The following is a 17,285-nucleotide window of genomic DNA, read 5'->3' on the forward strand; positions in this document are numbered from 1 at the left end:
TGCGTTGGCTGCTGTAATTCTGTCCAGAGGTCGCCAGATGGCGCTGTTTGTTTGAAACACATTGGCACATTAGCATTCTCCTGCCAGAGCTGGAGGGTAACCTATGGAACATCTTGCCGCCTTTGCCTCCCTCCGTGCGTTAGTGACTAACAGCTGATGACTCACAAATACATCAACAATCCGCCTGCAAGACCCTCCCCTGTAGTTCTCTGCTGCTGCTACCGGAGAGCAGCTGCAGCACCGATGGAGAAGAAGCAAGGATCCGCTCACCAGTATGGTTCGCTGGAGCACACCACATGGAGCGGAGACGCCAAAAAAACAGGTCTTTTTTTTAAAACTTATCCTTCTGTCTCTATTGACTGGGCTGAATCTGACCTTTGTGTACATATATGGTGTCACATTGAATAGCACTGTTGACTCCTAAAGCATTACTGTAGAATGCAATTTAACAAGTACTGAACAGTTGAATATTGACTTCAGTGTAATTGTATATAGCATTTATCATTTTCTAGTTTGTTTGGGAAGGTTGAGTGTTTTTTTTTTTTTTTTAACTGTTTTTGCGGAGGGACATCTTTTTTTAAATTCACAGTACAATTGACACGTTTTTTTTTCTAACAGCTGCAGCTCTGGAAATGTCAAGAATCCGCAGGTGTCTTTCGAGTCAGTTTACAGATAATCTGTAAACTGACTTTATAGTCCAGCCACTTGGTTTGTAAAACAATAAGTTACGCTTCTTGTGGGATGATATAAACAGGGTTGTCTCGTTTTGCTTATTGCTAAAACATTTCTTTATATAGTGCCCTGCAAATGTGTTAATTCAACTTTTGAACTTTTTTGACAAATTCAACAAAAAGCCATTTCACTTGGGAGGTTTTCAGACAACAACGGTGAGCAAGCAGGTTTTAGAATACAAAGAAGCAAACTAAACCTTTTATGACTTACATGCAAAATGTATATGTAACATAGTTAAAATGGTTGGAATAAAAAAAACACTGCATCACTTTGAATATACCATCGCCATGGTGATGCAGCATCATCCTTCGGAAATGTGTTGTTTTTTTTTCTCTCAGTAGAGTCAGAGTTGACGGGAAGATGGATGGAGCTAAAGAGATGGCAATATCGGAACATAATTTGTTAGAGGTTGTAAAAACCTTTAGACTGGGCCGGAGTTTCACCTTCCAACAGGACAATGATCCAAATATACAATCAGAGTTAGAATGAAATAGTTGATGACTGAGCTTGAGTTATTTTGAAAAAAAAAAAAAAAAGAACAAATTTAGGGGCTGAACACAAATAACTTGTGAAATATGTCAAATTTTCTTTCCATTTATCTATCATTTTTCTTCTTGTACACAAATATGCATTAGTTTGTGTTGGTTTGTGACAAAATGCCCCCCAATTACCCTGGCATTTGATATTTAATGAAACAAAAATATAATTGACTTCAAGGGGTCTAATTACTTCAGTACAGCCCTATAAAACAATGCAGATTATATTTAACATGACTTTCCATTTGCAAGCTTTTTATTTGTTCATATATACCTCATGTTATGAGTCCTAAATGTCTAAATGTTTTATGTTGTGCTGTTTTAAAATTCTTCCTGACAACAAGTTGTAACTAAATCATATTCATAAACTTAAACAAAGTTTTCTATTGCAGTTTAACGTTGATGATCAAACATGTCTCCTGATGATGCTGTAACTCTGTCAGTGGAAGCTATCACTTCATGCTCTTTTTCATATATATATATATATATATATATATATATATATATATATATATATATATATATATATATATATATATATATATATATATTTTCCCCATCCAGTATATTTTTCATCTCAAGATCATCGATCACAGAAAGCTCAAATCAAAGTACAGCCATGTTAATGAGAGCTATAGAGTTATGAAAATGATTTCATTTGGCCTCACTAGAGTCACTGATATTTGCAGGAGTTTGCATTGAGAACGGAGCTACGGGGTGACATTAGGGAGGAAAAGGAAATGGTAAAGGGAGAGTGAGTGAGGATGAAGCAGCGAGTATTTCAGAAAGGTCTGGTGATGACTCATAACTGCTCAGTGACAATATTACCTGGTCTCCAGAGCCTCTGCAGTACAGCATGCTGTCTCCAGTAGTATACATCATTAAGTATAATGTGTGACACCAGGATGTCTGATGCATATGCTTATGTAGTCTTTATAATAAACTAACATGTTTATCATCTCTACATTGGAAAATTATGCTTTTGAAGGAGCAAGAGATCAGATTATTTTCTCTCTCAGATGATCCATGTGTGTAAATTTCATTCATTGCCTTTTCTGCACGCAGAATCTTATTTTATTTATTGACATACTAACGATATAATTGTGTCATTTTCAATAAAATGTATTCTGAAATTCACTAAAGCTGCTTATCCAATATTGTACCTTATCTTAATTCTGTTTAGCTATATCGGTCCGAATCAAATCATAAAAAGTTCTCTTTCATGAAAACGTACAGATCCAGTGAGTTGTGAAATGATGACGAAATATTGTTTAAATAATCGGAAATGTTGGCTAGTGACTATCAGAGAAAATCCAATTTCAAGTCATCTTCTCTCCTGTACTTTGACTGGGCCACGTATTTTGTCCTTCATAAATACCCGCTGTCAGTCTGGTAAAGACCATTTGATTGTCAGCTCAATAACATTTAAGTTGTGTGTTTCTAATCTAAGACGGTGAAGGGGAATCCTTACAACAACTTAGCATTAACCAGGTTTCTCAGAGTGGCCTACAATCTGTTTGTTTGATCGCGTTTTTCATTCTCACAGCCCAACGTTTATGTGTCATGGACTGCAGCTGTAAATTACAAGAATGAAGACTCCATTCCAGCAAATATTTGCCAGTTTGCTCTAATGCTTATCATGAAGTACTGTTAATGCATTGTTCAGAGCTTCTGCTGGCAGCCTTGAGTCCCACAGATCTAATTTCACTGAGTATTGCACACTCCTGTTCTGCCTTTTTACTACAAAGCAGTGCCTTTGCTGCACTTTAAACCCCAGTTGTACCTCGATCAAGGCTCGGTGTGACTTGAATGGAGATGACATACTAGAAGCTATGCTGAACAGTGACGTGTGTAAATAAAAAGGTATTAAGGGCTCGAGAGAGTCAGAAAGTGAGGTGATATTGGTGTTACTTGTTGGCGTCCTTCTCTACAGCCGGCTAGCCGAAGCTGCTCGATGAATCAATTCACACACAGGAAGACATGGTTTCCTGAAATTGCTCAGTCTGGGCTTTTGTCACGAGCCTTTAAGCATCTAGCATGAATTTCTTTATCAAAAGGTGCTGAAAAATGTATCAAATCTAAGGGGAGATAATAAAATATAAACATTAATAGATACTGGTAATGATTACAAAGTGAATATAAATACTGTAGTAACCACTATTAGATGTGAGGCAGTTTTTTTTAACCAACGTTTTTCTTTTTAAATTTGGTTTTAGTAACAAATGTGACAGGAGTAACTGTGGCATAATCTTTCTTTTAAAAAAAAAAAAGTTGTTCAGAAGCCGAGGGAGGGAAAGTTTGGCTCTTTTGACTCCTGAATGGTTGTTAATCTATAGCCTCGTATTTTAGCGAATATGAATGTTTTTGGTGTTAATAAATCCTTTTGCATAGTATTTTTATGAGAAGCTTTATTCTTTCCTTTCGTTTTTATGCATTTGTTCTGTTATGAAAGCAGGCCTTGTTAGTTTTGTGTAATATTTTAATCAAACTTTTCATTTTTATTTAACAAAAAAAAACCCCAAATGAACAGAACCTTGCTAGCAAATCTACTAGACAGAGCCATTACCAAACTCAGTAACCAAACTATTTCCTCAGTGCAGGTTGGCATTCAAATAAATAGAACGGCACGGCGGATGGATGAGCTGATGCAGTTCCTCCTCTGTTTTTTTTTTCTCTTTGTATTTGTCCTGTTTTTAAAAAAGACAAGCCGCCATTCTGTCAATCAAAGCAAAGTTCTGAGCAGGAAGGAGCCAGTGAGAGTGAGAGCTGAGCAGCGAAAAGGAGAAGAAGTGGGAACCTGATCTCACAACATGGCAGTCGACTCTATTCACTACAATCGCTCATAGAGTTGATACTTGTTAGGATGATCGTTCACTAATTGTGAACAGTTTAAAGTACAGAATGCAGGGTGTTTTGATCGGCATCCGTTTTGATGTTATTTCCATCATAAATGGTTCAGTCTGTGATTGGTGCAGGCTGCAGCAGAGCGTGGTTTGCCCTTTTACACTAGAAGAAAAAAAACTCCTCCTTCATGATCAAACTTTGATTTGATCTCCACTACCCAATATTTGCTTCCTCCTTATAATAACCACTCATTTCGGTCAGTATGTATTAATACAGAAGAGCACTCGGTGTAAAAAAATGGGCGTCCGTACAAATTATTGTAATTCACAACTTAGTATTAACAGAGAACCTTTGAAGCAGAACGCCTGTGCAGACGCAGTGTGCAGCTTTATTGCCTTGGCTTTTTGCAATTAAGCAATTTCTGTGTGCGGTCGTGTGTGTGTGTGTGTGTGTGTGTGTGTGTGTGTGTGTGTGTGTTTGCATGTGCAAGTGTGAGTGACGGCTCACACTTGCACAGCGCCAGTCACTGACAAACTGGGATTTGACTGTGACTCTCTGCTCTGCAGCGCGGAGCAATTTCCCAACTCCACCTGCTGCAGCTGTTTAACATGCACATTCATACTGGGTTATTGTTATGCAGTGCCAGGGTTGATTATTTTTGAAAACTGTATTACCCACCCTGTCTGTGAGCGGTAATTGAAACAATTTTAAACTCCCCCGATAAAAACAGCAACTCTAATACTCCATGACACATTATGTAAGTTTTTTTCCTTTTTCCAGCGATAAGACTTTTCCCTCCTCTCTTCCAGAGGACGATGTGGTGTCCATGGCGGACTCCACCATTACTGTGGATGACATTGAGGGGGAGCTCTTCAAGATTGAGAGGATCAGGGACATCCTGGTCAGGAGGGAGTCAGAGCTCAGATACATGTAAGTGGATCCCTACGGCTAGCTATTAACATTTTTTAAAGGAAAGAAACTAAAGTGATTTTTTTTCCTTTTATTCGAGCAAAACATTATTTACACATTCTATCCCATTTATTGCATTTTTTTTAAAGATAATTTCTACTCTTTTTACTTCATCTGATTTTTTTCAGCGTAATCTACCCAGTCGATAAAAAAATACTCAAAATAATTGGTTTAGTGCATAACAAAATCTTCAGTGCTGTGAAACATTGTGGTGCTTTCTCTGAGATTGATTCTGCTGAGAACAACAACAGACCTCAAAGGGAGGTCAGCATGAGGGATGAAAGGCAGAAGGAATCTTTTAATTTGCTGCTTCTGAGGAAAGTCACTCTGTAAAGCCACCAGGAATAAAAGCAGGTGTTTGTTGGTGAACTGCAGCTCTCCATCACTTTGAGCGTTCACATTCAGTTTCCATGATGCCTGACGATGCTTCACTTCCTCTTCCAAATCCGCTCAGCCCGATCCTGGCACTCCAATCTGTACAATTCCTCCTTCTGCAACTCTGGACAGGAGGAACAGGTTTAGGAATCCACTGAATTGATGGTCAAAAGTGTTATGGACTAATTAAATTAAATAAGGTTTTTTGCAATGTCCTTTTTAGGCTTCGATTTAGCATCATGTTTAGAAAATAAAAAGTAAAAAATGCATACAGTTTTTTTAAAACTCTTACATTTCCTTTCATTTCTCATTTCTTTTTATTTTTTAAATAAAAAATACACCCACGGTATTCATTTGAGAGTGTTACTAGTGGTAACAAAACTACGAGGCCACGCAGCAAACAGTCTCCCCCTCAAATGATTGTGTCCTCAAATTGTTACATTTGTACATATATGAAGGGTAACTTAGGTTAATTTTCCAGAATTTATATAGCTATATAGTTATCCTAAAATACATCTAAATGTCCTAAATTGGCCCTCATAGAAACCCTTTAAATGAAAACTTATTTTTATTAAAGCTTTTAATCACTTATTATGCATTTAATTTAGTGTAAATCCAGACGAGATGTCCTTAGAGGGTGAATCAAGATGGTTCAGACCAAAGTGGATCTCTACCTTCATAAGCTGTTCAACAGTAGTTAAGATTTATTGTTAATTACACAAGTACCGATGATTATTTACACAGGAAACGTAGGTAGGAGATGGTGCTTCATCGTTTATCCTCCTGTGTGAAACACGTGCTGAGAAATTAACATAAAGCATTTCCTGCTAAAGGCACAGTCTCATTTAAAGGTAAACTCATAAATGTATAAAAGTTGGGTTACAAGGATTATAGGTGTTAAAGTTGTCACTATTTTATTAATCACTCTCTTCATTTGGACAGTTATTCTAACTTGAAGCAGCTTACCTGCTCTGTTCTCATAAAAACTGGAAATGCGATTAAATATGGGCCTCCCTGAACATATCGTGCTTGAAGCCGGTCAGCATTGCAGCCAGCGCGCTGTTATTTCACTGTTACCACCGTCTTCTGCTCTTTCATTTTCACTCACACAGCCCTCTTTTCAGATTTCAGTGGCTCCACTTTTCCTTCCACTGTGCAGGCTAATGCATGGATATTTATTCATACGCTCCTGATGTAGATAGACAGCAGCAACATTCAGAGCGGAGAGGGAACGTGAGGGAAAAGTGGGGGCAGGAAGGGATGAACTCCATGTTTCCTTGACCGCGCTGCCATTTCTCCCTAAAGATCTGGAGAATCCACAGGACGAGAGCCGAGGAGCGGACCCGGCTCGGACGACAGAGATAAATTTGTGTGATAGTGTGTGAGCGTATGCAGGGTCTCCCACCTCACCTCAGTGTCACTAATCGTCCAGCGGTTCCATGAAAGTCGGAGCGTAAAGAAGTGGAAACGATCCAGGTAGACGTGGTGCCACAGCCTTCAGCCTGCATTTCCGCCCAGCTCTCATTCCTTTTAGGAATTCCTCCCTGTTTCTGTGCTGAGTTTTAAATAATGTTTTAAAAAAATCATCAAGAGCTTCTTTTAGAGGTCTTCTGTCAGCTCCGACAGATTTCCAGTCCAGCTTTCAACTCACGTCACCTGAATGAGTAAAGGCTGCTCTGCGTCCATCGATGAGTTAGACATGTCCAGCGGTTCCAGCAGATTCAAAGACCTGGTTCTCGGTGCCAATCATACCTATTTATTGCTGCCATTTTGACACGGCTGTCTGACATTTTCACACTGCTGTCAGTAAGACAGAGACTCCTTGATAATCTCCTCCCTACTTTGCATGAAGATTGTGAAATGCATGAGAATCTACAAAAAAAAAAAAAAAAAAGCTGGAAGGTAATTACCGACCCTGGATGAAGTGATTGCCGGCGTTGATAAGCTGCTTGCATAGAAACTTGGAAGTCACCGTGATTAAAAATGTGATGCCGTTGTGTACAGTGTGCAGCACAGATTTGAACGGTGTGTGTCTTTCTTCCATGTTATCATGTCTGAGCAGGATGGATGACATTCAGCTGTGTAAAGAGATTACTCGACTGAAGAAGGAGCTTCACAAACTGGTGTCTGTACCAGGTAGGAGACCTCCACACTATATGATGGTCAAAAAGGAGAAAAAAATAGGTTTAGGTGTAGTCTCTTTAATTAAATCTTCAAATGTTGATATGTTTTTGTCGAATTCATACGTAAACCTAAATGCAACAACAAATCTGTTGGTCAAACAGTCATGAAATAACACCCTCATTTGCCCCCCGGACTCAAATTTCTCAGAGTTTTCAGCACAGTCTGTACCATCACTCCAATCTGAGGTTCTTTTCAAAGGAAATCAAAAGTTTTTCTCGAGCAGAAACTCACAGTAAGTCAAATCCACACCATTATTACCAAATTGTGTTTGTACTCTAGATAAGGACAAGTCCAACGAAGACCGACAGAAGGAGGAAGAGCTGCTGCACCAGATTCACAAGCTGGTGGAGACCAGAGATTTCTTAGTGGATGATGTTGAGTTTGAACGCCTCAGGTGTGTGTCATGCTCTATAGGAACCTGTTAACGCATTCTGTTGTTGTCCGATCCGATGTATTGGAAAGTGACGGATAAAATGCAATGAATAGATCAAGCTAAATATAAGATGCAAAGAACACACAATACATGCAACACAGAGCTTCCCAAAGGGGAAGAAGCTTCAAAAACACATTTTCGTTGACAGGAGCAAAAACGTAAGAAAGGGGAAGATGATGATTTTTGGAGATTTGCACACTTCACTTCATGTACATGAATATGTAAGGCAACAAATCAATCAACATATTAGGAGGAGAGTTGTGGACCTCAACAGCTCTGCCTCGTTTATGGGAAGGATTTCCAAATACCTTGGCTAAGACATGCCTACATGCTTCATGACACAGGGAGAAAGACTGTCATTTTGTGGATTTGTGTGGGATGAAACTAAAAATGTAAAAGTGTTTGGGTGTAAGGCTTATTGTTACCGTTGGAGGAAATAATCTGGGAAGCAATAGTTTGACATGACTCGAACTGTCCTCTTGCCAAACTGCCAGAAAATCATTGCATCAATACAGGAGGAGACAGATATTTCTTTAAATGTTGGTTTATTGTATATTTTAGTCTGTACGGTACCATTTTGTGAGAGCTGTTGAAAATGGTCATTTCAGAATGATGCATTTAACCTTTTTGAGGGCCAACAATGTTGTTTGTTTTAAAAACATTTAACCCAGAAAAATAAATAACAGACATGTGACCCCAATTTTGTTTTCAGGGAAAAAGAAGAAGATAAAGAAATGGCAGAGTTTTTGAAATCCAGATTGCCAAGAAACTTGAAGAAATCAGGTATTTAAGCAGGCAAAAACGAGAAATTATGTTATTAAATTATATATGTGACATCTAAATACATCAACAGCTGGAGAGACCCAGAATGTCTAACGTCTGGTGGGACTCACTCGTCTCGGTTAAAATTAGTGTTCATGATTCAACAGTGAGAAGGAGACGGGGCAAAAATGTTCTAATAGACTGAATTTATACGGCGCTTTCCTAGGTGTGTATGCTGCTCAAATTGCCTTACACTTGAGTCACATTCTCTAATAAAAAGCCTGAGTAGCAACCTATGGTTTCCTTACCCTGGGGAATATAGATATGCAGCAGGAAGTAAATTCAAATTATAACATTTTGATTTTAAGACATATTCTTCTCTCACAGAGCCACAGTTGATCAGAAGGAAACAAAAAACCAGTCTCACACTTGCAAAAACATAAGAAAGAAAGAAAGAAAGAAAGAAAGAAAGAAAGAAAGAAAGAAAGAGAGAAAGAAAGAAAGAAAGAAAGAAAGAACCTGAATGACTTTTGGAAAAATATTCTGTGGCTTGACAAAGCAGAAGCAAAACTAACACGTCATTTCAGAAAAAGAACATCATACCTGCAGTCAAACATGGTTCCGGTAGCATAATGCCACTTGATTGAACCGTGAATTTTGCTCTCCTGAAGGAGAAAATCCCGAAGGAGAATGTCCGGGTATCAGTTCGTGGATGTAAGGTCAGGCAGACTTGGAATGTGAAGTGGAAGGGGTATCCAAACCACACCAGCAATTTCTCTCCTGAATGAAAGAAACGGAAAATGAAAATCTTTTAGTGATGCGAAATCAAAGCAATCTTGAAAAGACGAGCAGCTCAAATTTCCTCCACAGTGTCGCAAAGGAAAAATATCTGCTTGATGTCATCTGCTCCTGCCGGGGGGTGACGAGAAACATTTAATAGCTTTGAAGGGGCAATTACAGTACATCCATTTTTTTTTTTTTTTTTTTTGTAACGTCTTTGCCTCTTTCACCTTCATATCCGGGGCTGATAGCAGCTCACCTCACCAAACAACACCACACGCAGGCAGTGAACAGATCGCACTCTCCAGGACCAATCATTCCAATCATGTTATTATGGCGTATTTATATCATGAGACCTGGTTACATCCGGAGCGGTGACCTGCTTTATCCGACTTGTTTTGGATTTTAGGTGCATCATCAAGAAGGGTGCCAGCCAGAGCTCAGCAGACCTCCTCCCCTTTCACCAAGACAGGCCTCACCCTCCTGAAGGAGTGCTGTGGCTTTACGTGCTCCATCATGTAGGCAGCAGCCAAAGCGAAAGACTCGCACACCAAGTTCACCAATTAGGTGTGAGAAAGAGACGCGGAGAGACACTGACGGAGGCGTGCACATCTGTGGAAACTATTTTGTTGCAAAAATGATCAGAATATTCATTTTTGCCTCTGCTTTATGTCTGTGCTTCTCATCCCGGTGTAACCTACTGTAAACACTTTCTTTTATACCCAGCGCTAAAGGCTCGGAGCAGCCAAGCCCGGCAGCAGCTGTTGGCGTGTGCACACTAATTGGACTCAACCATCATGACTCAGCCACAAGTTGTATATTCAAAGTTTTCGTGCATCTCCGATAATTGTCATCTCCTTTTCAAAGAGTTTCCCATTTTGCAGCAAGTAAGCCAGACTGGACGCAGCTAGAACTTTATAATTAGTGTTTGGGAGATAATGGCGATGAAACTGGCCCGGAGGTGTGTCAGCACAAAGCTGCGTGCAGTTTGGCGACAGACAAACGCGGGTTTGACCTTTGAAAAAGCGCCGGTTTATAAAAGAGGAAGCCGAGTCTTTATGCTCCACTTTTTCCTCCAACACCTAAGTCGACTCAGAAGTTCCAGCTTTTTTTAATTTGCTTTTGAATGTCTGCATATTAAGTTGAAATTAGATATCTACCAGTGCTGTATATAACTATATATATATATATGTATATCTATATCTACACACGCCTCCCTGTACTGAGCTGCTCTCAGGTTTGTATCATCCGTCATGGTTCAACACTCAATTGATATGCTGCATTACCTTCAGACTCAGTATAACTTTATCACCTCACACTTCAGTGCCCACACATTTCACATGAAAGTGGTTTAAATAAAGCACACATATATATTTTTTTTATTTGCTTGCCAACTGCACAGCTCTTTAGCTCATTGCCAGGAAGTTCCCGCGGGAAGTTTAAGCACAACTCATCATGGATGCCGATGTCATTCAAATTCTGGTCTTTTAAGGATTTGTTTTAACTTCTTTTTAGCTTGTGATAGATTAAACAATTATGATGAATTTCATAGCCCAAATTGGACTTTTATTATTCTGTAGTCACACATGATCAAATGTTGTGCACATTTTGTGCTCATGCTTCTGGTTGTTTGACTTCTTTTCTAATCAGAAATGGTTGTCATCAGATAAACATGGGTTTACTTTCAGACAACAGGCCTGGATTTTAAGTAATATCCATCAATATTTGATCAGGATATTTGGTAACTTTTCTTATCCCAATTGGTAGACTTCATTTTCAAAGGAAAAGGTGCCAAGAAACCAGCTTGTTTCTTGGCACAAGCCTAGATTTAAACCCATACATTTGCAGCCATTACCCAGGCTTATTGTTAACCTAGAGGTTCCTGTGTTTCATACTCAGTTGTGTATTAATTTCAGCCATCTGATCCAATGGGTCACCCCTGGGCCAGGGTGTTAAGGAAAAATTTAGAAGCCACCAAGATTTCATCCAGAGATGAACTAACACTTTCTGGAGCATCTGTGTCACCGTCCACAGGTTTTCCATCATTACGGACTAAAAGGTTGGCGATAAAGTCGGAAGCTCAAGCTGCAACAAGCTTGACTAAAATTGCCATGTGTTCACATGAATGACTCAGATGGGTTCTGGAGAAATGGAACATGGTTGGGCAAAATTTAAATAATTATTTATAACAAAAAGGAATTAAATTAACTTTCAAACATAAGAATGCTGCACCAAGCTGCCAAACATGGAGGAGGTAGCGTCATGCTATGGGCCTGATTTGCTCGCAGTGATACGGGTGCATTTCTAATGGAGGAGGCATGTTAATGAAGATGAGAGAAATTCTTCAGCTTCACCATAAATCAGCGTTGAAACGTGGATACTAAGTTTTCCTACACAAAAGCCATGACTGTGCCAGGAAACCAACCAGTTTAAATAAATGCTTCGGTAACACTTTATTTGAAGGGGGGTGAGTAAGGCTGACATGACACTTTCATAAACATGACATAACACCTGTCATGAAGATGAATAAGCCTTCATGAATATTTATGACTGTTGTTATAAAGTGTCATTCGGTAAATTATGACACTTTTAATACAAAGTTGTCATTATTCAAAATGTCTTTGTTATGACAACTTGACATTAACCAGGAAATCATTACTGATATAAATTTGTTATAAAAGTATTACTGATTGCACTTTAAAACTTAGATAACTTTATGTTATTAAAGGTAAAGTTTAAACAGTAATGATTTCCTGGTTAATGTCAAGTTGTCATAACAAAGACATTTTGAATAATGTCAACTTTGTATTAAAAGTGTCATAATTTACTGAATGACGCTTTATGACAACAGTCATAAATATTCATGAAGGCTTATTCATGTTCATGACAGGTGTTATGTCATGTTTATGACAGTGTCATGACAGTCTTATTCACCCCCCTTCAAATAAAGTGTTACCAATGCTTCCAACTCTGGCAAAGACTATGCCAAATACTGTTTATTGTCTTCATTGAGTCAGTGATCAAGGTGTATTTTACTGAACGATCTTTAATGGTAGTGAGTGTATATATTTGATCTTGTATAAATAACTTAAATTATGGAAAATCTGCATTGAAAAAAGCTAAATTCAAACTCCTTTTTTTAAATCATTGAGGTTGTTTGTTGATTTGAAAAAAAATTAAAAGCCCAAAATTGGTTGAGCGTTCATGCCCATGACGAGTATTTATTAACTTCTTATCAGAGCTGTGCATATTGTTAGATTTTTCAACCAATGACGATGTTTTTCATGTCATTACCATGTTTCTTTCTATAAATGCTACAGTGCAGCAGTACATGGGCTGCAGGGACATATGCTCTCTAACTAATTTATTGTGTTTGTTTTCCACTGCCCAGAATACAAGTTGCCATGGAAACTGTTTAATACATTCAGTAACTTTGAAGCTAAAGGAAAAAGAAAGAAAAAAGTTGGACAATTCAGTGAAACGGAGGATTTCGATGAAATACAGACAGAAAAAGCACAAATCACAAAGACGCAGCTGACAATTTTGTCGTTTTTTTTTTTATATTGTGGATTAACTTCAGGGTCCCTCACATAATGTTTGGTGCAGTGCTGGACGTCGGACATGTTATACATAAAATGTGGAGTTAGATATATTGTTGTTCTGCTGAAGACATCTTAAAGATTCATAAAAAGTGTTTGCATAAATCTCAGTGTTTGTGTTGATCTACCACACAAAATCTCAAAATCCAGATTTGTTTTGACTATATAGCCTGCCAAGCACAAAAAGGTAAGCTGGGAAAACCTCTCAATTTCTAACATAGTGTCTTTAGATGAGCTAAACATCAGCACAATTCATCACAATCAAATAGCATACATGCATATGGACTGTTTTTATGTCAGTTGTGGTTTCATTGTTGATGCTATTTAAATAATGACTTTTGAAAGTGTAGAAAATCGTCTTTCCTTGTGGGTTTTGGAGATATTTCATCAGTTGCATCGCTGTACTATAATTAGACAGTCACAGAGCTGCTGCTGAGAGTACAGCTGTAGAAACTGTGATCCTAAATCCTCGACTGATGATTTTCTTTTAAAGAAATTAAAGCAAACATGGTCTCTTGTAATATCAAGAAAGAGTCTCACTAGCAGCCTGTTCAATGACACTTCACATAGAAATGTCTGTTTCTATTTGCCAGTGTAGTGCAGATATGTTGTCATATTAGCAGCATTTCCCTTCATTCATTCGTTCATTCATTTTCATGTAACCAATAAACAAACTGCAGAGCATTTCTGAGCTTTTAAAACATCACAGCAGTAAAAAAAAGGAAAGGATGAAACAAAAATGTGGACAGAAATTCCAAAAGTCAAAAATCTGTTTTTGTATAACAGGGAAATGCAGATGCAATAAGAAGAGAGGCTAAACTGACTGAAAGTAAAGTAGATGAGATGAAAAGAGAAAGGAGGGGAGTGGACGCAGAGATTGATAGGGGCAGTGTGTGTGTGTGTGTGTGTGTGTGTGTGTGTGTGTGTGGGGGGGTGTGTTTGTGTGTGTGTTTGAGGGGAGCGTCATCCTCCGTCTGACTCATCTTTGGTGGAATTACTCTGAACTCCCATAAGGACGACTCGTGGTTGAAAAGGTCAAGACTGTCAGTCAGATTCCACAGTCCTGTGTACCTTCCTCACATCTTGCGGGTTTTGCACACGCCTACATTTGTTTGTTTAGGAAGCGAATGAACAGAAAGTATGTGTGTGTACTTGTTTACCTGTCATATTTAGGAGCATTTCTGGTATATTTACTAACCCTCTGAAGATCGACAAGTCTATTGGGGAACACAACCAGAACTCCCCAGAACTCGAGGCAGACATGGAGGAGATCAGAGCCACAGTCATCCAAAGGCCTCCCAGAACACCCAAACCCCAGGAAGATCACCAGGTCCGAAAAATTAAACAGAAAAATTCTAAAATATTCAACAAGCAGGTTTGCATCATTGCATAAAAAACACATTTGTTTAAATAAAAGTGGTAAAAACAAAAACCTTGTGAATAAGATTAAAAATTTAACTGTTCAGATTTTTCTGAGTGTTTTTCACTCTGAATCTCCTGCATTCGGCTTGGAAAAAAAACCCCAAGGTCTCAGCTTTCATCCAGATTTATATTACGTCAAATTAAAACACTGGAGATGACCATGAATTCATGACCTGCATGATGAGAAGATAAAATATCACATCTTATGGTTTGTATTCCAAGTATTATCAAACATTTGGGAAGTTTCAAAATCAAAATTGTAATGGTCGTCTGTCTTTTTTACTTCATTTAATAACAGGATGCTTCTTTTGAGTTTTAGGTTTTTTTATGTGTTGGATTATTTTCTTTTGAGTTATTTATGTATCATAGGTCTTGCCATATTCCTTTTATTTCTAAATGGTAATTATTGTTGCTAGGGTATTTCTACATATTTCATTCATTTCTTAGCTTATGCTTATGTTGTGCTTCTATTTATTTCTCTTAGATTGTTGTCTGTCTTTTTCCGTTTTAGTTTCTAGCTCTGTTAATTGGTCTCCTTCCCCAGTTTCCTGCTTTCCCTTTGCCCCAGGTGAACCACATTTCCTATGATTAGCTCATCTTTTTCTATTGCCACATTACAGTATTTAAGATTTTTTTATTGTCCCTTGCTGGATTTCGCTGTTCTATTGCCTATTATTTTGTATACCTCCTGTTTGTCAAGTTCAAGACCTGTTTGTTTCTTTTTCGTTAAAAACTTTAAAGAGGACGAGTTGAGTGTCTGTCTGCGCCTTGCAGACAGTGTGTAGCTGACTTTTATTCACATAGCATGTGCACGAAGTTACAAGGATGCAGACAAGTGTAACTAAATACGAAGGCCCCAACAAACACTGGCTGCCATGGATACCAAACACGTTGAATAACTACAAGCTTAATCTGAGAAGCCACGATCTGCAGTCCTTCCTTGGTTACAAGGCAGATGATTGGATTTTCAGCTTACATCGAGTCCTTCATGTTTTCAGTATGAGAATTTATTTCTAATGGTGGCCCTGATCAAATTTCCATCGCTTTCAAACAGAAGTCTGCTTGTTACAGCGGAGTAAACATTAAGTACACAGAAAAATATTGTTTGCAGGTTCTGAGCAGAGATCCATCACTTCAGCTTGTCATGCAGAACACAGCATATGACTCATCACTATAGGAACTGATCAAATAGATGCTATTATTTGCTAAGAATAAAACAATGTTATCGATAGCTCCAATGCCAAGCTGAAAGCAAAACTGACACATTCACTAGGGTGAGTATTTTGCAAAGGTATTCAGGTTGCTAAAAAAAAAACTTGGGATGGCAGCATTAAACTGTGGGGAACACCACAGTTTAAGGGATATGAAGACTTGTACAATGCCTCATTTCATGCCACATGGAAAGAAAAACTGTTGAAAATCATAAACAATGCTGTAACTTTTGCACCAATTCATCATGAAAACCTAAAACTTCCTCTTTACCTAAATGTGGCTGTTCACTGTGGTGCATTTCCAATGTTTTTTGTACAGATATAGTAAATGTGTTTTGGTGATAATAGGTCAGCCCCTTCATGCTAACGTAGCATCTATATTCTAGAGCAGGACTGTCAAACTAATTGGGTCACATCAGCATCATGAATGTTCTCAAAGGGTCGGTTGTTCCAGAATGACCTATTGACAAAACTGATAAAATATTAATAAATAACTATCTCATTTGATAAGTTCTTCTTAAAATAAAATCATATTGAACATCTTTTAACACCGATTAGTCCCTACAGGATTTTGTAATTGTTTTTTGGGATTTTATTGCAATCAAAATCACTGATTTTGAGGCGCTAACTTAGAAATATCTGTGCTCATTTAAGACTGCAAATGTGACTTCCTGTTATTCGCCACATCAATCGCGGGTCAGAAGTGAGACATATTGCCACCTGCAGGTGGGAGTTAGCATCACTTAAACCCAGTGTTTTCAACCATTTCACAAGTTTATTTGCGCTAAACCGGTGGAAAAAATGTGGGAGTCTGTTGATTTTTTCAGCGAATTTCCGATTGATGTAGCTTGACAGTATGCCGTTACAAAACTGCTTTGATTTGATAAAATAATACTTGAGCACAAAACGGTGATCTTAAAGGTCCTATTTATTTGTCCCTCTGGAGTCTCACATAAAAAGCTATCATCTTGAGTTTGATCTCGATTTTTTGACACATATGATCTAGATACCAATAGAGAAAGGTACCTATATTGGTATATTAGGCACCTTTTTAAGGTTACAAGGTAACGGCATGGTCAAAGGCAGGTAGGAGAAAAATATCTTCATGCTGTCCATTTACTGGTTGCTCTACTCTGAAGCACCTACAGGAAACAGTCTTTGATCCCAGCAGGACGAGGACTGTGTGTCCTGACTAATTAACAGTCCACTGACATCTGAGCAGAGAGTTTGGCAGCTGCTGGGTTGCAGGCAGCTGGAGCTTGCCTGCTTCCTATTCTTTCATGTGCATTACCATGGTGATGAGTTGTACTTACACAACACATATTGTATGCAGCAGAGGCAGATAGCTCTTATCGCACTCATTTCTTTTTGTCTGACCACCTTCAGCTGATCAGTGTCAGAGTGATGCATTGTTTCCTGCTGGTTTACTGTTATGGCG

At 38.4% G+C, this 17,285-nt stretch overlaps 1 protein-coding gene across 1 annotated transcript; it reads left to right on the forward strand.

The window, feature by feature from the left end:
* The first annotated feature begins 112 nt into the window (after positions 1-112).
* On the forward strand, positions 113-11,361 carry LOC106922559 (bMERB domain-containing protein 1-like). Its single transcript, XM_014995083.2, has 6 exons — positions 113-322; positions 4,922-5,042; positions 7,519-7,592; positions 7,920-8,034; positions 8,786-8,856; positions 10,025-11,361. The coding sequence occupies exons 1-6, from the start codon at positions 157-159 to the stop codon at positions 10,135-10,137; spliced, it is 660 nt and encodes a 219-aa protein (XP_014850569.2). The 5' UTR covers positions 113-156; the 3' UTR covers positions 10,138-11,361.
* Positions 11,362-17,285: the final 5,924 nt, after the last annotated feature.

This window comes from Poecilia mexicana, unplaced genomic scaffold (genome assembly GCF_051168715.1).
Source record: "Poecilia mexicana isolate PSO_F unplaced genomic scaffold, ASM5116871v1 scaffold_1, whole genome shotgun sequence".
Taxonomy (NCBI): domain Eukaryota; kingdom Metazoa; phylum Chordata; class Actinopteri; order Cyprinodontiformes; family Poeciliidae; genus Poecilia; species Poecilia mexicana.

Bases quoted from the DNA above. Each gene is read 5' to 3' on its own strand.
- LOC106922559 (XM_014995083.2), top strand. From the start codon at position 157: ATGACTCACAAATACATCAACAATCCGCCTGCAAGACCCTCCCCTGTA. The intron at 8,035-8,785 runs GTGTGTGTCATG...TTTTGTTTTCAG, and splicing joins GTTGAGTTTGAACGCCTCAG to GGAAAAAGAAGAAGATAAAG. The intron at 8,857-10,024 runs GTATTTAAGCAG...TTTGGATTTTAG, and splicing joins AAGAAACTTGAAGAAATCAG to GTGCATCATCAAGAAGGGTG.